Here is an 18,984-nt window from a genome sequence, read left to right as displayed (position 1 = left end):
CATCTTTCCAAGCAGTCTCCATGTTTCCAGTGTCTTTTTCCCCACTTGGAGCTGAACCCAGAAGCATATTTCTTCTAACAATTTAACTACCCGTAACACGCCCTGTAATTATCCTTATTCCCATTACACAATGGCTCTACTCCGATTGGGGAGGCTGCTATGGTGAAACTATTGGGAGGTGGGCGGGAGTGGGATCATGTACCGCAATAATTATTAAATTAAATCCACCTAACACAGCAGCCGAGAGTGAATAAGAAAACTACGTTTCCCAGGATGCAGCAAGCCATTGCGCGCGTGCGCATTCCCCCGTGCCCTTTGCCCGTATTCTGTCCCTTTAGTCCGGCAGGACTCCACGAAAGGCTCATTTTGCGTTGATCGGACGCAGGATGTCTTCTCCCTTGAGATTTGACGGGCGGGTAGTTCTGGTGACCGGTGCTGGGGGAGGTAAGTGGTGGATCACGATGACTGTTGATTGTCCGGAGGTTTCCTTGCTAGGGTGCTTGATTGTAAATAGGCTGCAAGAAGATCTTTGCAGCTTTCTTGTATTCTTGTTTGCATTTCTCCTTAAGGACGAAACCGCCCTTTTAAATGAAGCCGAGTTTATAATTTTGTCCATGCCTCTCCGGAATTTACTTTTAAGTAGATCCAATGATAGACCTTTGTAAGTGCAGCCTGTTTTCTCTCCAGAAAGAAACTCGTTTATTTAGTGGTGACGATTCTTTGTTTAAATCTTCAACCTAATAATACCTGTTCACATAATTGTTTTTACTTTCTGGGTTGAGCCTGGAAGTTGGGATATTTCCCACGTAACCCACCTGAATTCTGTGAACTAACTCTAATAATTCATGCACTCAAATCATAATTCAAAATGACGTGATCTAGTCCCTTTGAATCCATTTTTCTTTAGTATACTAACTCTAAAAACCATATGTACATATAGTATTAGAACTGATTCAAGAATAGTAAAAAAAAATCCTCTCCATTTTTTAAAATGTCTGTAAAATATTCCTAGTTTTAGCTAGGCAGAGATTGAATAGTTAGTTTTAAAGCTTTACTGGCTATTCAGAGATAAAGAAGCTTGATACCAAACAGGTATAACAAAGATAAATTATGTGATAATTTTTACTCACCATTGACTTGTCAAACTAGTTTTGCCGAATAAGATATTTTTTGTAGCAGTCTTTCTCCATTAGCAATTCATTTGCTGATTGTGATTTTTTGTTTTAATGGCATTACTTATACACATTTTGTCTTTTAAGTTATGGAAAACAGACTTTAGGAGACAGAGGCTAATTAACAATCTATTAATACTTTAGCATAAGATGGATTCTGATTGTTGGTGTTGATGTTCAGTATAATATAATCACCCATCGGATTCTCTTTCCCCATTGAACAGTGGAAAGTATTTTAAAATTAAATGGAAGAAATACCACTACATATTTGAATTTGATGGAAATTTAGCCAAGAATATGGAAACATTACTGAAATTAGGGGTGGGGGGAACTGGGTGAGATTGGCAGGCTGTTTGATCCACACAATATCAGATGTCCAGGTACACCATTTTAGTAAGGATTTGGGACTTCAATCTCTACACATGCCCAAATACCCCAAACCAGCTCTTTCAGGTCTCCAGAAAAAATTTAAGATCTTTGGAGAGCTGGAATAAAAGGAAAATCTGTTCTACTTGTAGGTTATTAAGTATAGTTAATGCATATTGTATATAAAACAAAATGAAATTACAATTCTAAATATAGTGAAGTGAGGGAGTGACAGAAAATTTAATGGGACTTTTGAGCAATATGTAGAGAATTGCACTGACAGATATAATACACTGAAACTGTTCATAGTACAAGGTTAGAGTCATTCTGTCCAAAACAAACTTGTTTTGATTATGAAATCATCAGTTAATTAATTCATTGAGTTGTTAACTTTGCTCACATTTAGAAACAGAATCCATCAGTGGCCTTAACTACAATTAAGGAGAGGAAAGAGGCTACTTAATTGTGTATTTCTGTAGCTATGATAAAAAGTACAACCCCCCTACTTTTCTTTTAAGTTGGAACCATCAAGATCTCAGCTGAAGTTTGCTAAAGAAATACAATAATCAAAGAGGAATTGATACCTTGTCAGCATAATTATTTTGCATTTTTCATTAAAAAGGATATTGAATCATTCTGCTTGAAAATGATATATTCTTCGATATATTCAGATCAGAAATTGCCTATGTAAAGAAACTTAATTATCAATCTTGCTTCAGTTTGAAAATTTGATTTTAGTTTCTAAATGCTGTGGATATGAGAACTGCGCAGCCAGTTTATCTTCACAATAATTTTATCTGAGTGGTGAAGACAGCCTCAAGAACGATCTCAGGAGGAAATTCAAGAAAAGGACACTATGTGAAAATATTTCAGTTCATATGTATCTTTTTCTGTTTAGTACTGAAAAGAACTTTAAATAATTTTCTCACATGTCAAACTTTTTTTAAAAAAAAAACCTTACAAAATTACAGTAGTATCATGCAGCTCATGCAGCAAAACAATTTTCTTTTCTTTAGTGGAAAATTTATATGTCTTTGGACATATAAAGGGGAGAATACCTTCTAAAGTTTGGTGGCTTAATTGAATTGTACTAATCTGCTGCATACTGAGCAGTTTGTTGCCTTTTCAAAAAGTTTCTTCTCTGGTGGCCTATTTGGAATTCCCAATTGATTCTACAACAATGTTTCTTAACCTTGATAACTTTTAAAAAATGCTGCTGGAAAATTGTGGGTATTGAAGTCTATGCATCTTAAAGTTGCCAAGATTGAACCACACTGGTCTAGATCACATGTCATCAGGACTGAGTATTTTTCTATTTAACCTGATGCATCAGATACTCAGATATCTAAGAACAATACAACATTTTGCTTTTAAGTATCATGTTTCCCTGAAAATACGACCTACCCCAAAAGTAAGTCCTAGCTTGATTTTTACACATACACCCAATATAAACCCTACCCCCCCAAATAAGCCATAATTAAGACCCTGCCCATTCTGAGGTGCAGTGGGTGGGACGAGGTGTATGGGTAAAAATTAAAGTATGAGGGGGGTGGAGCTACCCTACTTAACAGCCTCGCATACCCCAATACCTGCTTTGCCTTGCCAGCCCACTTCTTCTGTAGCTGTTTGCCACCGCTTGTGCACATCGCCCCCAGCCTCTGTTTCACTGTCAGAGGCCCTTCCAGAAAGCCCTCTGCAGCCAAGAAATGAGGTCCGGATTGAGTGTCTCTCCCAGGGCTACATTTTGCTGTCAGAGGCCCTTCTGGAAAGCCCTCTGCAGCTGATAACAGAGCTCCAGATCAATCAAGAGCTCTTTTATCGGCTGCAGAAGGCTTCTGACAGCGAAACTGAAGCCAGTGGTGATGCATGCAAGCGGCGGCAAGCCGGCTGCAGGCTCCTGCTGTGTGGGGGTGTTGGTGCTGCCGCTGCAAGATGAGTCAGTGTAAGACCCCCCCTTCCCCCCCCAAAACAAGACCTGATGCCTTTTTTGTTGGCAAAAAAATGTAAGACCGCATCTTATTTTGGGGGAAATACAGTATATAATTATCTCCTTTGATGTTGACGTCCTGTGTGTGTGTTTTTTTTTAAAACTGTCAGGTTATAAAAGACTTTACTTATTTTTTTTCTTTATGCTAGGACTGGGCAGAGCATATGCATTGGCTTTTGCTGAAAGAGGAGCTGCTGTGGTTGGTAAGTATTTTTTTTCTTCTGCCAGTAACTGTTGAATCCATAATTGTGTTTTAAAGTGAAAGTTGTTTTAGTCATCTTCACCTTTTTAAAAATAAAATTATTTTCTTTACTCTTCAATTTCTTCTTCTTCTTCTTCTTCTTTTTTGCTTTTCCACTGAAATTCCTTCTAAAAAAATTATGTGCCATGGTAATGAAGATCCAAGGTGTTCTGCCCCAGCTACGGACCCCAAAGAATGCAGCACACACAAAATCTATACAAAGCTTATTTTACTCAAATAACTCAGTCTTTTTCAACCAAAGGCTGTTAATAAACTGTCTTAATAGCCTACAAGAATTCTAAGATAAGGTAATCACAGTCTTAGTAGGGTTGGTAGAAAGCCCAGAAGAAATTTTGCAGAGAATCCAGACACGAAGGAGAGTGAACTAAAGTTGTTCCCTACAGCTTGCTGCAATCGGCGTTCCTCCTTAAATAGGCTAAGGGAGTGGCCAATTAGCCCCAAGCCTTACTCTCGAGGAGACCTCCTCCTGAGGAGCCACTCCTGCCTTTTGGCAGCTCTGCGCAACCGTGCATTGAGAAGAGGCTCCTCCTCTTCGTCCTCTTCACTTAAAGGAACTTCTGGAGGTTCTGAAGGCCCTGGCTGAATCCCTGCCTCTGGCACCACATCTTCTCCAGCCTCCTCACTGTCCAACTCAAGCGCCAGCTGCACAGGCTGCTGGCGCAGCACCACACCAGCTCCTCGTTGTCGGAATCAGCTACAATCTGCACAGGCCGCTGACGGGCCACAACACGAGGTTTGTCAGTGAGTGTCACAACACTTAGTACATTAGGATACTATTGATATGCCATTTTACCCAGTACAGCTATTTATTTATGGGGAACATAATGCTAAGTTATAGTGGTAGCTAGTGGTTAGGGAATGTATAGTTCCATAAGAACAAGTTAATTTAGTATTATTATGCTTTCTGAAATGCCTTAGATGACCATTTCTAAATCATGTGTACAACACTAGCCTACACAGATAACATTGTGAAATTTAAGAGATTAATTTGGATATTTGGCATTCATTTTTATTGGTAGCTCTCCTTTGCAACAAGTACTTCAAAGCTTATTAAGAAATTAAGGAATGAATTACTGCAGATAGATATTTGTACACTGATTACATTAGTTTTGTCCAGAGTTAATAGATGTTAACTGTTACAATAGCAAATGTTACAAAGTCCATTTTCTGATGTAACTCAATAATGAGTTTAGAGTGTCTAGTAAATTGGAATCATGTCGGAAAATCTGGCAAAGCCAAATCTTAAAAATTATACTCATTTTGGGAACAAAGAACAAAATCTCTTGTATAATAGTTTATTCAGCTGGAGCTGGCAAGACATTTTATAATGCAAACATACAGTTTTAAGAAATTTAGGTAACATTCCAACTTGCCGGCTAGATCCCAGACACAAACTAGCCACAGAGAATATTATACTTTGGAATAAAATAACTGTCAGTTTTTGACTTTCTCATATTCATTATTAGTCTGTGAAAAACTAGTATTGCTTTCAATCTGAATGCTTTTGAGTGGGACAAAGCATTTTCAGATTATTATCGGTTCTCCACATTCATAATCTTTCAACCCTGGTCCTGTTCAAGTAGATAATGGCCAAGAAGCTAAATTAGATTTTTCTTCTTTGATTTCAATTTAGAATTGTGTGTTTAAATAGTAACTCTTGAAGAATAGTTGAATTCAACAAGAGTTGAATAATAACACTGATTTTTTAAAAAAGTTTTACACTTAGTTGTATTATTTTGAAAAAAGAATATATCACTAAGGTCTTTGTCCAATGTAGGCTATGTAGTTTCACAGGTATTACTTGTGATCTTTGAATTTTTAACAAGTATTTCTGGACTTCGATCAAGAAAATCCAAAGTATCTTTTAACTTTTTCTCCCAGGTTGCGCTATAGGGAGTAATCTTTTAGTTTTTAGCTTCTACTCAGCTGACAGAGTAGAATTGTTGATGACAACTATCTGAGTTGTATTATTAATGATTTTTTAAAAAATTTTTATAAAAGAATGAATGTCAGTAACCCTCAGTTTATTAAAATTCCTACAAATACATAAACCTGCTTTTAGTGACGTGTTTGTAATTCCCTGTACTTTTTCAACATTAACACTAATGTTCTAACTGGGAAATATGTGTTACTGAACTCAGGGAGAATTGTTTCTGAATAAAGAGATCTGGGATTAGTAGGCACTTTGACCATCTGGATTTAGCAATGTCTGATCCCAGCTTCCACTTAAAAAATAATTATTATGATATCTTGAAATTACCTGGTACTTCGAATGAATGGCAGACTATTACATTCTGGCTGGATAGTTCAGCCACTAACTAATAGGGTTATCTTTTGAATTTCAGCTTAGCAGTAATGGAAAAGATTATTAGACTGGCAGCCTAATTTAGCCCAATGTGCTTACCACAGAATGCGATGATGAACCTAATTCACGGATTCAGTAACGGAAATTAAATTAAGCACCCCTGCTTAATTGCTGATTTGCAAGGCTGTATACCTTGGTTCATTTAAAAATAATTTGGGACTAAATTTGTTGGTAATAGAGGTTTTAAATTTCCAAATACTGATGAAAAGTAAATCATGTATATTTACACACACACACACACACACACACACACACACACACACACAAATTAAATGATGAGACACAGATTTTGAAGGTATTAAATGGGAAAAATATTAAAAATGTATGTGTTTCACTTACGTGGCTCTGATTGGAAGAATGTATTGTTGTTCCCATATAGAAATAGAGAGGTCGCAAAAATGAACCCAAACTTACAGGGGGATTACTTTATAAGTGTGCCTGGAAAGTTATTTGACCAGTTTCTGATTATTTCCTCCTTCACCCTTTTAAAGAGCAGAAAGTGAGGAATGCAGGGAATATGTAGTTGATCTTCAGCAGGTCATTGAGAAATCAATGTGAAAAAAGTACATTTATACATTTTGTTATTTAGAGCAAGATTGCCAAACTGAAACTCCAATTGTTATGAAGGTTCTCTGAGGATTACTTTATTAGCCCAAGGACTTCAACTTTAAAGGTTTTTCATTCTTTGATACAAAAGTCTCCAGTGAATGAAAAATGAAAAAGTATTTTCATGGCATGTCATTAAGCTAGCTTAGCTAACCAGTTAACTAACTAAATAAAATAACCTCTTTCTGCAAAAGAACTGCTTTTTCACCATTTTATTTTGACTGCCTATCTGACAGCTTTTTTCATTATTTACAAGACTATTTGGTTTGGTTGTTGAATAAGTTTAAAATGTTAAATCCCTTGGCAGGATTCTTCTACTCATAAGAGGCAATTATGTTATGCCTGAAAATTATTTCCAGTTGTGCCCAGTAATAGAAATGGCATTGGCAGTTCTCAAAGGAAAGAGGAAATCATGTTTTGTCTTCCATTTGGCATGCGTTGTCTCACCCTCTAGTAAGAAGTTATCACTTCTGCCAATTTAGCTAAATGTCAGATTATTGTTGATGAAAAGTAGGAAAATACAAACAAGCAAATAAGCACACCCTTATGATGTATAAAAAATATTTTTGGCAGTTGTGGATCTTCCAGGTCCGTATTTACTTATTTATTTGCAGGATTTATATTGCTGCCTATCTCACATCACGATCTAGACAGCTCACAACAATTCATTAAAAACTATAAAAATTAGAATACCTCCCCCCCCCCCCCTTTTACAGGTGCCACACCAAACAGCCTACCACTCAACCCCCAATTTAGCTTCACAATCCTCCAAAAGCTTAAAGGGTAGGGATCCTTCTCAGATTTTGGACAAGGTAACACTCATCTGATGGGAGTAAGTTGGCTGGGGCACATTGTTCCTTCTTCCCACCTCTGCCCCCTTTTCCCAAAGCAGTCTTTCCCAAACATCCTGACTTGAGTGGTTGGCAGGGAAGGGGGATTAGAGGGAGAAAAGTGAGGAATTGATTTTGCTTGTTTTGTTTGTTTTTTTCCCAACACAACCCTGCAATGAGATAGAAACAAGACTTGTGGATGGGGGGGGATGTTTTGCCACATCCACATACTCACACAAACTCTAAGTTTCCTTTTTGTTTTTCCAAGGCTTTAGATTTCAGCCAAATTCAGTTCTATTTGGAGTTCACTTTGAATTCTATTTTATGTTTGAACAACTGTCTAAAATGGACCTACTGAGCTATTAAATCAAAGGATAGGATATTAGGCTAGGAAATATGAGGGGATCGGAATTTTGCCATGACTTTAAATGTCTTGGTTAATGAGTTGAATTAATATATGGAGCTGAAGTTTTCCAAATTTTTAATTACCTCCGAACCAGGAGACTTCATATTTCTTGATACAAATACAAGTAGTCCTCAAATTACAACAGTTCACTTAGCGACCGTTCACAGATACAACAGCACTGAAAAAAATGAGTTATGACCGTTTTTCATCCTTATGACCGTTGCAGGATCCCCATTGTCACATGATTAAAATTTGGACGCTTGATAACTGACTCATATTCATGATAATTCCAGGAATCACCTTTTGTGACCATCTGACAAGCAAAATCAATGGGGAAGCCAGATTCGCTTAACAGCCGTGTTACTAATTTAACATCTGCAGTGATTCACTTAACAACTTTGGCAAGAAAGATCATAGAATGGGGCAAAACTCATTTAACACCTGTCTTGCTTAGCAACAGAAATTTTGGGCTCAAATTGTGGTCGTAAGTCGAGGACTACCTGTATAAACAAGAAAGGAGTTTTTGAATTTACCAGACCTGTACCATCTTGTAGAACAGCGTTTCCTTATCTTAGCTGTCTGAAGATGTACAGAGCCCAACACGGTTTTCTGGGGAATTCTGGGAATTGAAGTCAGCGCATCTTAAGGTGATCAAGATTAGGAAACACTGTTTTAGAATATTCTTTTGTTGATCAGTGCAGGCAACGAACACGCTGAATTATGCTAAAATCTTGACTTAGGCTTTGTGCCCCCAGTTTCAGCTTGCAAATCTGTATGATCCAGTCTTGGTTGTCTTAGCAATTTTGACTGAATCACCTCTTTACACTAAGTTTTGATTTGTGTTAACAGGTGTTTCAAATTTTTTGTTTTTTTTTCTTGGTATTTATCAACCTCAGCAAGCATAAGGTGTGTGGACTTCAACTTCCAGAATTCTCCAGTCAGCAGCATTGCCAACATTGCTCTACAGAAAATTATTAAAAGGGGCTGGAACCAGCCTTTATCATTTTGTACTCAAGTGTTTTATAGCAACAAAACTCCAAGTTGGATAGATTTTGTTGTTTCCTTCTTTTTAGATATTTTTAACAATCTGTAAAATGTCCAGAATTATCGGGAGTTAATAGGAATTGGGTAGCGTAATAATTATTTAGAAGTATTTAGAATTTAAAACCATATTTTAAATAATGGGAAAAAGAATTTTTCCATTTCTGTTACTGAAATAACCATAACATTAAATATTTATGATTGAATGTTTTATATAGCTGCTGTATTCAGCATATGACTATAAATATAAGCAGGATAATTTTAAGTGGAATCAGAATCCTTGCCGGTGTTCTGTCCCCGTCTCACACACGCACACCAGCAGTCGACCAAGAGTTAAAATAAACCAACAGACAAGACTTTCCTTTGATAACAGAATTGGCAGCAACCCAGTGGCTGCTTGCCAGTAGTTTTTACTTACAAAGGGAGGTTTATCTCCTCCGACATCAAAGTCCACAAAAGCCAAAGAATAGTCAAATCCAGTCCAAAAAATCAGTCTAAGCAGAGCATATAAAAAAGTTCCAGAAATACAGAATGACTTGCTAGCTTTCAGTTTTTTCCATCACAAAGCCTGAATGGCCACCACACCCCCTTTTATCCCCTGTGGGGTATATGGTCCAGTGACTCAGCTTAATCTCTGGCACGCCTCCTTCTCTGCTGCATGCGCTTGTCCTTCCAACGCTGTCGGGGATCCAGCCAAGACTTATGTCCGTCGCTGTCTAACTGCGGCTGCTCGGAAATGCCTGGCTCCTGGCCTATCTCTTCTCCTGCGGAAGACACCTGAGGCATTGCCAGAGAGGAGGGTCCTGGAGAGGGAGGCCTTGCCAACTCCTCTCCTTCACTTTCGGAGCCTTCTCCCTCCAATAAGACGGGCTCGGGGGGTCGGAGTCACAACAGCCAGAAACACTGAATGCAAACAGTCTTTTTGAATAAAAATCCAATTTGTATGAAGCTATTTTTTTTTTCTCAGTAGCTTTCATGAATTTTGTATTGGCCTATGAGCAACTTTGTTTACTATTTTGCTTTTGTGAGAATCAGGTCTCTCTAGAATGAGCAAGAGTGAAAGTGAACTTTTTCGTTAACAAGATTAGTTAAGAAATCCGCTAAGGTGAAATATAAGCACCTGGATGAATACCTTTGGTTTAAACTGGGAAACTTGTTATATATGGATAGTTCAGTACATCGGTTCACGTTCCCCCCCCCATCCCTTTAGTGAGAAGTGAGAGGCTTGTCTCTTCAGAGGAGCTGGACCTACCTGCATCTTGATAATGCCTGGGTATAAACATAAGCCAAAGCAGAATGAATAATTAAAAAAAGAAACCAAAGTATAAAATAGCAGAACAAGTATTGTATATCTCTCTCTATTTCATGACTATATTTTGTGGGGGTTTTTTTGTTTTTTTTTAATTTGATTTATATGCCGCCCTTCTCCGGAGACTCAGGGCGGCTTACAATGTAGACTACAGTGTTTGTAGTCAGTGCTGACTCCTGGTAACTTTCTGGTCTTATTCCTGCAGTTTTCTTGGCAATATTTAAGAAATACCCTGTTTCCCTGAAAATAAGACCTATCCCAAAAATAAGACCTTAGCATGGTTTTTATGTGTGCACCTAATATAAACCCTACCCCCAAATAAGCCCTATTTAAGAGCCTGCACAGCCATTTGCTTGCCCATTCCATCTGGTTGTTTGTGGTGCTACAGCCAAGAGGGTGGTAGAGCTTACCTCAGGGCCCCCCGTAGCCATGCCATCCATACCCTGATACCTGCCTTGGTTGCAACAGAGCAGGAGGTCGAGCAGTGTGCTGGTGCTGTAGGCAGGTGATGGTGTATGGGTGGCCTGGCTGCGGGAGCCCTGAGGTAAGCCGGTGCAGTATGCATGGTGCAGCTCCACCACCCCCTGCCACGCGGTGGTGGCACTGGCACACCGTGCTGCCTCCTGCCCCACCGCGAGCAAGTAGAAGAAGTGGGCCTGCCATACATGGAAAAAATGACACCCCCCAAAAAAAATAAGCCCTAGTGCTTATTTTGGTGTCCAAAAGAAAATAAGACCCGGTTTTATTTTAGGGGAAACATGGGTAGCTTGCCATTGCCTGCTTCCTAGGGGTAAAAGAAAGTTAGTGACTGGCCCAAGGTCTCCCAATTGGCTTTGTGCTTAGGCAGAACTAGAACTCAGAGTATCCTGAGTTCTAGTCTGATGCTTTAATCACTTTACCAAACTAGCTCTCATGTCATGGATAGTCTGTACCTAATTGGAAGCAAAAGGTAGAATAGTTAGCAAAGAAAATGAAGGCAATTTTTTTTAAAAATGCAAGATCTAGTTGAAATAAAAAGGTAATGCTGGAAATTTAAAATTGCTGATTTTTAAGTCAGTTTCCCCCAAAACCAGTTCCCTTCAAATATACTGCCAATTAAAACATAAAGACCCACTTGAATCAAGCTCAATTCCTTGTGACTAAATGTATTCTGTCTATTTTGAATATATTCCGTCGAGCCAAATAAATGATTAAATATATTTTTCTGGTTAAAACATTTTTAGGTTTGACCACATGGGGGAGATGCTGCTTCATAAAAAAAGATATATATATATATTTAGTATAATTGGTTCTATTTTAAACTATTCTTCTAGATGAATTCTTTTCTAGCATTATTGCTTAATTTGGAATTTTCTGTATTATTTAGATAGCTAGTAGTCCATTTATCATGAAAAAATGCAATGTTTTGGAATTGCCCTTTGGATTAAAAATAGTTTGTGAAGGAGTAATAAATTATTGGATCTGTCAAAGGTTGACGCACTTTCAAAAAAAATCAGTGACTTTTGCCATAAAAAGTTTGTCTAGGGTTTAAAACACATAATTTTATATTCAGCTTGTACACACAACTTTTCTCACAACTGTTTTTGCTTACAAAAATATGGATTACTTGATGATTTGTCAAGATTCTTTAACCAAAGTATTTTCACCTATTCCACGAAAGAAAGATTGGACTTTTTCATGTTGTGTGGGAAAGTGTTTATATATTCTTTCTGAAAACCTTTTTAAAATGTATAATTTATTTTACCCCTTCAGACCTTTTGATCTGAATGTACAGTAAAAATAAATCAGTAATGGCTACTGTATAAAAATAAATTAGAATTGAGCCCTGGTTGAAAAGAATGATTTCTTTGACCTCATGGATTTTGACCTGTTAGCAAAGAAAATAAATAAATTTATAGCACTACTTAATGTATGAGTGTAATTAAGCTTGGAATTACAGTTGTCATTTATCCTGGTCATCAAGTGGATCACCATATGCCTGCACCAAATTTTACGACCTTTTTGTGGGTTATGAAGTAAATCACCATGGTCATTAAGTGAATTGTCCACAATGGGTATTTTTTGCCAGGAATTGGACGTAAATGCCAGTTTCTGGCAGATAGATAGATAGATAGATAGATAGATAGATAGATAGATAGATAGATAGATATGCATGCCAGATATATATATATCTGGATCCTGCAAATGGCCTTAAATGGTGGCTGGTTGCTGAGCACCCAAAATGTGATCAGGAGACTGAGAGGAAGGCTTTCCAACCATTGAATTATGAACCTGGATCATCATAAGTAATCCTGGAGAAGTAGGTCATAACTTTAAATGGTTACTAGGCGACCAATTGTAAGTTGAGGGCTACCTGAACTCTGATATTCATCAAAATAGTCAGACTTTTTTAAGGCTTCCATGCGAATCTTAAAAATAATGCTATTTTGAAGAAGCCACTGATTAAAATTAATGAAACTGATAAATCACTTTGAATACAGGAAATGATATTTAGTACTTAGGACAGTTGATTGGATACGCCAAATTGCTTAATATTGTTGTGGTCCGCCAGCAGCCTGCGGAGCTGGCAGCGGAGTCGGACAGCGATGAGGCTGAGGAAGAACATTGGCCAGTCCTGGAGGCTGGGGAAGGCCCGGATGAGGGCTCTGCGTCGGAGGCAGAGATAGGGCCAGGGCCATCAGGGAGTGATGTGCGGACTTGGGAGCTTCCAGAGGCTGACAGAGAGGCAGAGGAACAGGAGGAGCCTGTTCCTAGTGCACGTATGAGAAGAGCTGCCAGAAGGCAGGAGCAGCTAAAGCAGAGAGCATGACTCGGGAGTAGGGCCAAGAGATGATTGGCCCCTTCCATTAGGCTTAAAAGACCAGCAACAGCTCTTGGCCTCTTTGCTGGAAAACAACCGTTGAGAGAATTGTTTCTTGTTTGGCTGTAGTTATTTCTTCTGTTCCTGAATTGTTGCCAAGAAAAGCCTTTGGCAGATTGCCTAATTATCCCAAGGTCAGAGATAAACTAAAGACTGGTGTTTTAAGGACTTTGCTTTCATTTCATTTAGAATACGCTGAAAATGAGTTAATTCTCAGCTGTTTTAATAACATCTGTTTGTTTTTTGGAACTGTTTTGCATTTAATATCAACTACGTGGGCCTGGGTCACAACAAATATCTGCAAAGCTGCTGCAAGAATAAAGAGGTCTTTAAAAGACCTCTTCAGATAGCAATTTATAGACCTCTTCAGATAGCAGTTTATAGAAAGAGACCCAAATATTAACAGTATGTTCAATATAAACTCTTTCTTAACAGAAAGACTGCAGGATGGCAACTACTTATATTATTGTCAACCTTCATAGGAGATGCTAACATGCCTGAAATCTGGAAGTCTGAAATTTACACATGCATTACAGCATCTGGAAGTTGAGTTATAGCAATTAGATATCTTTTTTTGTTGTTGATTTGAAACGTTTTGTTGCTTATCCAAATAGCTTCTTCAATCTGGAAGATAAGTCTTGAATAAGCATTGAAATGTTTCAAATCAACAAGAAATCCAGTTGCGATCACTCAACTTTCAGACAACTCTACCTGGATAACTGAGAATCTTCATTGACATACATTACAGCATGAAATCTTCACTATACCAGTGAGGCAATGCCTGAATGATCACTGAAGACTGCAGAAAATGACAGCTATTTTATCTAAGTACTAGTTGGACTCAATTTCTCTGTCTCTCTTTGTCTTTTTTATGTCTGTCACAGTGAATGATCTTGGAGGTGACTTCAAGGGACATGGAAAGAGTTCCTCAGCTGCTGACAGAGTAGTTCAAGAAATACGAGCCAAAGGTGGAAAAGCAGTAGCTAATTATGGTATGTTTCTCCCACTCTATTCCAGTGAAAATATCTACAGTTAAATTACAGCTGTAATTCTACAATAGTGAATGCTACAGATCTGGAGAAAATCATCTGCCATTCTATCTCTATTGAGATGATTGTTGTAAATGATAATCAAAATGAAATCAGCAAGTTTCTTGAAGATTTAAATGACTGTTCCATGATAAATTATTTCAGTCAATAGAAAGTGGTCATGCCACTGATGAGAGAAAGATCTAATGTGCCTTGAATTGCATGATTGTTAATGAACTCATGGATTGTTTGTGATTGCAAATCCATGTTAGATTCATACTGCTAAGTATTGAGCCATGATCCATAATTCCAAAATGTGATTCATTTTAAAGTGAGGTTCACTGTCCATTAGATTCTTATTCTTTGTTATGTTGTGGTTGTTTGGTTTAGAAATATATATTATATAGATGCATTACATGAAAAAAAATCCAGGTAGAATACCCCTATTTTAAAAGCTTTAGGATATTTGGGGATAAACGATGTGTATTCTTCAGCTTGATATACTCACTGTGCTTCACAGAGTTTTATGTTCACTTAAAGATATATTAGTGCACACTTAAACGTAGCACATATACTATGCAAGTGAGTGATATAGCAAATACCATGTGCCACTGTATAATGTGTGATGTTGTTGATGCATTCTTGTATCTGAAAAAGTTATTTGGTCATTTGAAAGCAACTGTATTCTCCTAATTTCACATTCAAGCTTATCCATGTGTCATTAACAGTCCTTATTTTTCTGAGCATAAGAAAGCTTGGATACAAACAATCATTTGCTGATTTACTGTATCTAGTGCTACCACAAGCAGACCCGTGTACCTATTTTTGTAGAACTCCTGAAAGGCATCACTTTGGAATAGCATATTTTGGGGAGATGGTGACATAACTGGGAAATGAGGATATTGGCCTTTGTGCCTAAACCTAAATTTTACCACTCATAAAGAAGAACATTTAGAATCCAAATCAACATTTCTTTCGCCTGTGCTACCTGTCTTCTTAACCATAGCTATCCACTTTTGTTAGTAGCTCCTCAGGGAATTATGAATACAGCTGAAAGATTTCACTAGCTGCAGTCATAGGAACAACTTCTGTCTTTTTTTTCTGTCATGAACTTGCTATCATTGGTAAGTGCATACCAATGAATAACTTGCTTATGAAAGAAAATATTCCCTCAAGATTACATTCTATTACCATTTTGTGTTCCCCTACCATTGTGCTAGGATCTCCATCATTTCAATAGATTCTGATCTGTGTTTCTTTCTTTCCTGTTGGTTTTTTCCCTCAGATTCAGTGGAAGCTGGTGAGAAGCTTGTGCAAACTGCTCTGGATGCTTTTGGAAAAATAGGTACATTTCAAATAGAAGCATAGTTTGTGCTGAAATCTTCTTACTATTATTCTGTATTATTTCATGAAAAAAATGGAGCTATCTATTATTGAGGAGAAACTCTTCCAGAACAAAGAAATGGTTTCATTAAGCTCTTTAACAAATTACCTTACTTTTTGATGAAAGCTGTAATTACTTGTACTACTAGTAATCAAGACATTTTCTTCAAGATGAGTTCTCTTTAATTTTTTTCAAGGTGGCTTTCTCTTCCATCTGTAAATTTTAAGTTATAATTGTTGATATCATTAAAGCTGTACCATGGTCAACACAAAGTTCTGTCTTAGAAGAAATCGAACTTCCTTTAAATAAAGCAAAATAGGTTTGATCATGAAAAGACCTCTCCATCAAGTAGAGCTGGGGTGTCAAACTCACGTCGTCATGGCGGCGTCATGTGATGTATTGGGATTTTTTCCCCCTTCGCTAAATGGGGGTGGGCGTGACCAGCATGTGAAACATCGGGCCCGTGGGCCAGGATTTTGACAGCCCTGAAGTCGAGTCATGAGCAAAATTTTAAAAAATCCTTTTTGTTTAAAGCCACATTCCATTGATGGAAACAAAGCGACAATAAAGAATCCTCGTAAGAATTTTCACTTTTTCCCTCTAAGCTATACATATGCAAAAACTGTTATGGTTATTCTTTTAGATAAGATCTTTTTCCCACTAGCAGTACACTGCATATTAATGCTAAATTGAATGGTGGCCTGAAACTTGGACTTGCTGTACCAGCAAATAGTTACGATAGCATGCATCAGCATGTTCTTTTTTCTTTATTTTATAAATGTTACTTCATAGAGATACGGAAATGCATTTGAATTACAATGAGGCTGTTAAGTCTGTTTAACTTATTGCAGAAAGCAAGCAAATGGCTGTTTGATGCACTTGCCCAGAATTCTGAAACCATTAAAGTCATTCTACAAAAAATGCAGAGTGTCCCTTTCTATGTCTGGGTTCATTTTTACTGCTTAAGAGATGATCATAGTTGAGACCTACATGCGGTGTCAAAAGTGTTTGCCAGTCTTTGACAACCACAATAATTCTGAAAGTCTGTTTTCCTTTATCGATTTTGGTAAGGACAAAATTAAACATAAATAGGATGTTAATAAATGTTATCCTTCACCTCAGAAGCAAGAATAGCTAGATTTGTTTCTTAATAATTTTGTATGGATTTAATTTACAGATATTCTGATCAATAATGCTGGGTAAGTTGATCTGAGTGTTATTTTCTTCTTTTTCCATTACACTAGAATATTTTTTATTCAATTTATGATAATTTTCCTCTTCTTTTTTACTTCTTTGACATTTAGGATCTTGAGGGACCGTTCATTTGCTAGGATCAGTGACGAAGACTGGGGTAAGTTGTACCATATTATGATTATGTACCATAGTCCATTTTTAAAATGAACATATTACGTACTTAATGTACTTAATGCCTTTTCAAAGTATAGATATATTTAATGGCTTCAATTGTTTCTAGATATAATTCACAAAGTTCATTTGAGGGGATCCTTTCTCGTAACCCGAGCTGCATGGAACCATATGAAAAATCAGAAATTTGGAAGGTAAGTAGACATGATTGCTCACCAAATATATATACTGATCAGACCAAAGCCATCTAGATTAGACACAGAGAAAGTGGTTTGTGATTATACTGTACCAACATCTATTTCTCATAAAAAGTTCAGCATGCAAAACTACATCTAAAGTAGAATCCTCATCTCTACAAGCAACCAAACAGTAATAGGAATGTTCATATATCAGAATGTTATTAGATTTTTTTTTAAAAAAGCAACAGTATAGTTGATAATATCAATCAAGGTAGTGTTTAAATTGCTGAAAAAAATCTGCATTTTTATCTATAATCTTTCCCACGGTCATATAAACTTCATTTGTCGTGTTGTAACTGCTGCGACTGAACCTGGAAATCTTGCCTAAGATTTCCAACTGCATCCTAAAGTTGTGGTAGTGGAGGAGAAACTACCATGGACGGTTTCTTAATGGGTACTGCAGTAGCTTGAAAAATCAGCATGAGTTCTGCTAGAGCGGTATAATTCACAATAGGGTTTAATTAGAAGCCCAGAGTACAACCTTTTCTGATCTTTTATGACATTATGCAAATTATGATTAGCCAGTCTGAAATCCTCTGAAAGTTGGAGATTATGGCAACTGAGTTGCTTACTCTGTTTTTATTTTGTCTGCATTCACTTTTTCAGTTTGTAAACTCTTTTCTATAAGTTGTCCCTAAATAAGAAGTGTGACTTTTTTTCTTGCAATTCTTTGATGCTATTTTGATGTACATTAAACTAGTTTTCATTACCAATAGCACGTTCTGAAAGCAAATTTATTTGCAATAAAGCTCTGTGAGTTAACTGGGGCCTATCTCTGTATTCTCTACTTATGAAATATATATTTCTAATCACTCCATGCATGTCAGCTCTTCAAAGACATTGGATTAAATGTCATCTGATGGTAGTCATGGTAACATGCTAATGTAAATGGGTCCTTTAAATACAGCTACTTCAATATTTTTTATGGGCCCTATGGCAGAATAAGACAAGATATTGAAAACATTTTTTTCCTATATTTTCTATTTAATAGATGTTCATTGGCACTTTAAAACTTTGTTAAATGGCAATGTTGTCTAATTAGCACAATTCTATTGCTTTTACTGATGCATTCCAGGGGTGGGTTCTACTTACCTTTACTACCGGTTCGCAACGGGATCTCGCACGCACACTCACTTCGCTAACGCACGCACCTTGCTTCTGCGCATGCGCAGATCGCCAGTGATGATATCTGGGGTGGTGGGCGGAACCTTCCACCGGTTTTACTACCGGTTCTTCTGAACCGGTCCAAACCGGGGTCAACCCACCACTGATGCATTCTCCTTCAATCTTCCATCAGGCTTTTTGCTGTATTCTAATGTCAGAATTTCCTACTGTTTGTTTTCAAGAATAATCATGACTTCCTCAACTGCTGGAATATATGGGAACTTTGGCCAGGCTAATTACAGTGCTGCCAAACTTGGTCTTTTGGGTCTGGCAAACACACTTGCAATTGAAGGCAAGAAGTACAACATCCACTGCAACACTATTGCTCCCACAGCAGGCTCCAGGTTAACACAGACTATTATGCCTCCAGGTAAATGATTGTAAATATTCGCAACAAATTAGCCTGAGTGAATGATAAAATATCTCTTCTGTTCTCTACTCCTGACGCTTGTTTTTGTTTAAATTTCATTTTCCCTAGCTATGGTGGATGCCTTAAAACCGGAATATGTGGCCCCTCTTGTCCTTTGGCTTTGTCATGAAAGATGTCAAGAGAACAGTGGATTGTTTGAGGTAATAATCATGTATTGTGCTTTCCCAGCA

At 37.4% G+C, this 18,984-nt stretch overlaps 1 protein-coding gene across 1 annotated transcript in view; it reads left to right on the top strand.

Moving 5' to 3' along the window:
* The first annotated feature begins 349 nt into the window (after positions 1 to 349).
* HSD17B4 (hydroxysteroid 17-beta dehydrogenase 4) overlaps positions 350 to 18,984 on the top strand; it is a 67,036-nt gene continuing 48,401 nt past the window's right edge. The window contains exons 1-9 of the mRNA XM_070935713.1: positions 350 to 444; positions 3,675 to 3,728; positions 14,089 to 14,196; positions 15,518 to 15,577; positions 16,794 to 16,815; positions 16,921 to 16,967; positions 17,091 to 17,175; positions 18,567 to 18,754; positions 18,863 to 18,954. Of these exons, the coding sequence (XP_070791814.1) occupies positions 387 to 444; positions 3,675 to 3,728; positions 14,089 to 14,196; positions 15,518 to 15,577; positions 16,794 to 16,815; positions 16,921 to 16,967; positions 17,091 to 17,175; positions 18,567 to 18,754; positions 18,863 to 18,954 (714 nt within the window). The 5' untranslated portion in view covers positions 350 to 386. The remainder of the gene's footprint in view (positions 445 to 3,674; positions 3,729 to 14,088; positions 14,197 to 15,517; positions 15,578 to 16,793; positions 16,816 to 16,920; positions 16,968 to 17,090; positions 17,176 to 18,566; positions 18,755 to 18,862; positions 18,955 to 18,984) is intronic.

The sequence above is a fragment of the Pituophis catenifer genome, unplaced genomic scaffold, assembly GCF_029215685.1.
Source record: "Pituophis catenifer annectens isolate HBS135680 unplaced genomic scaffold, rPitCat1.0.hap2 SCAF_2, whole genome shotgun sequence".
NCBI lineage: Eukaryota > Metazoa > Chordata > Lepidosauria > Squamata > Colubridae > Pituophis > Pituophis catenifer.
The sequence above is the reverse complement of the archived record's forward strand: the minus strand, read 5'-3'. Positions and strand labels throughout refer to the sequence as shown.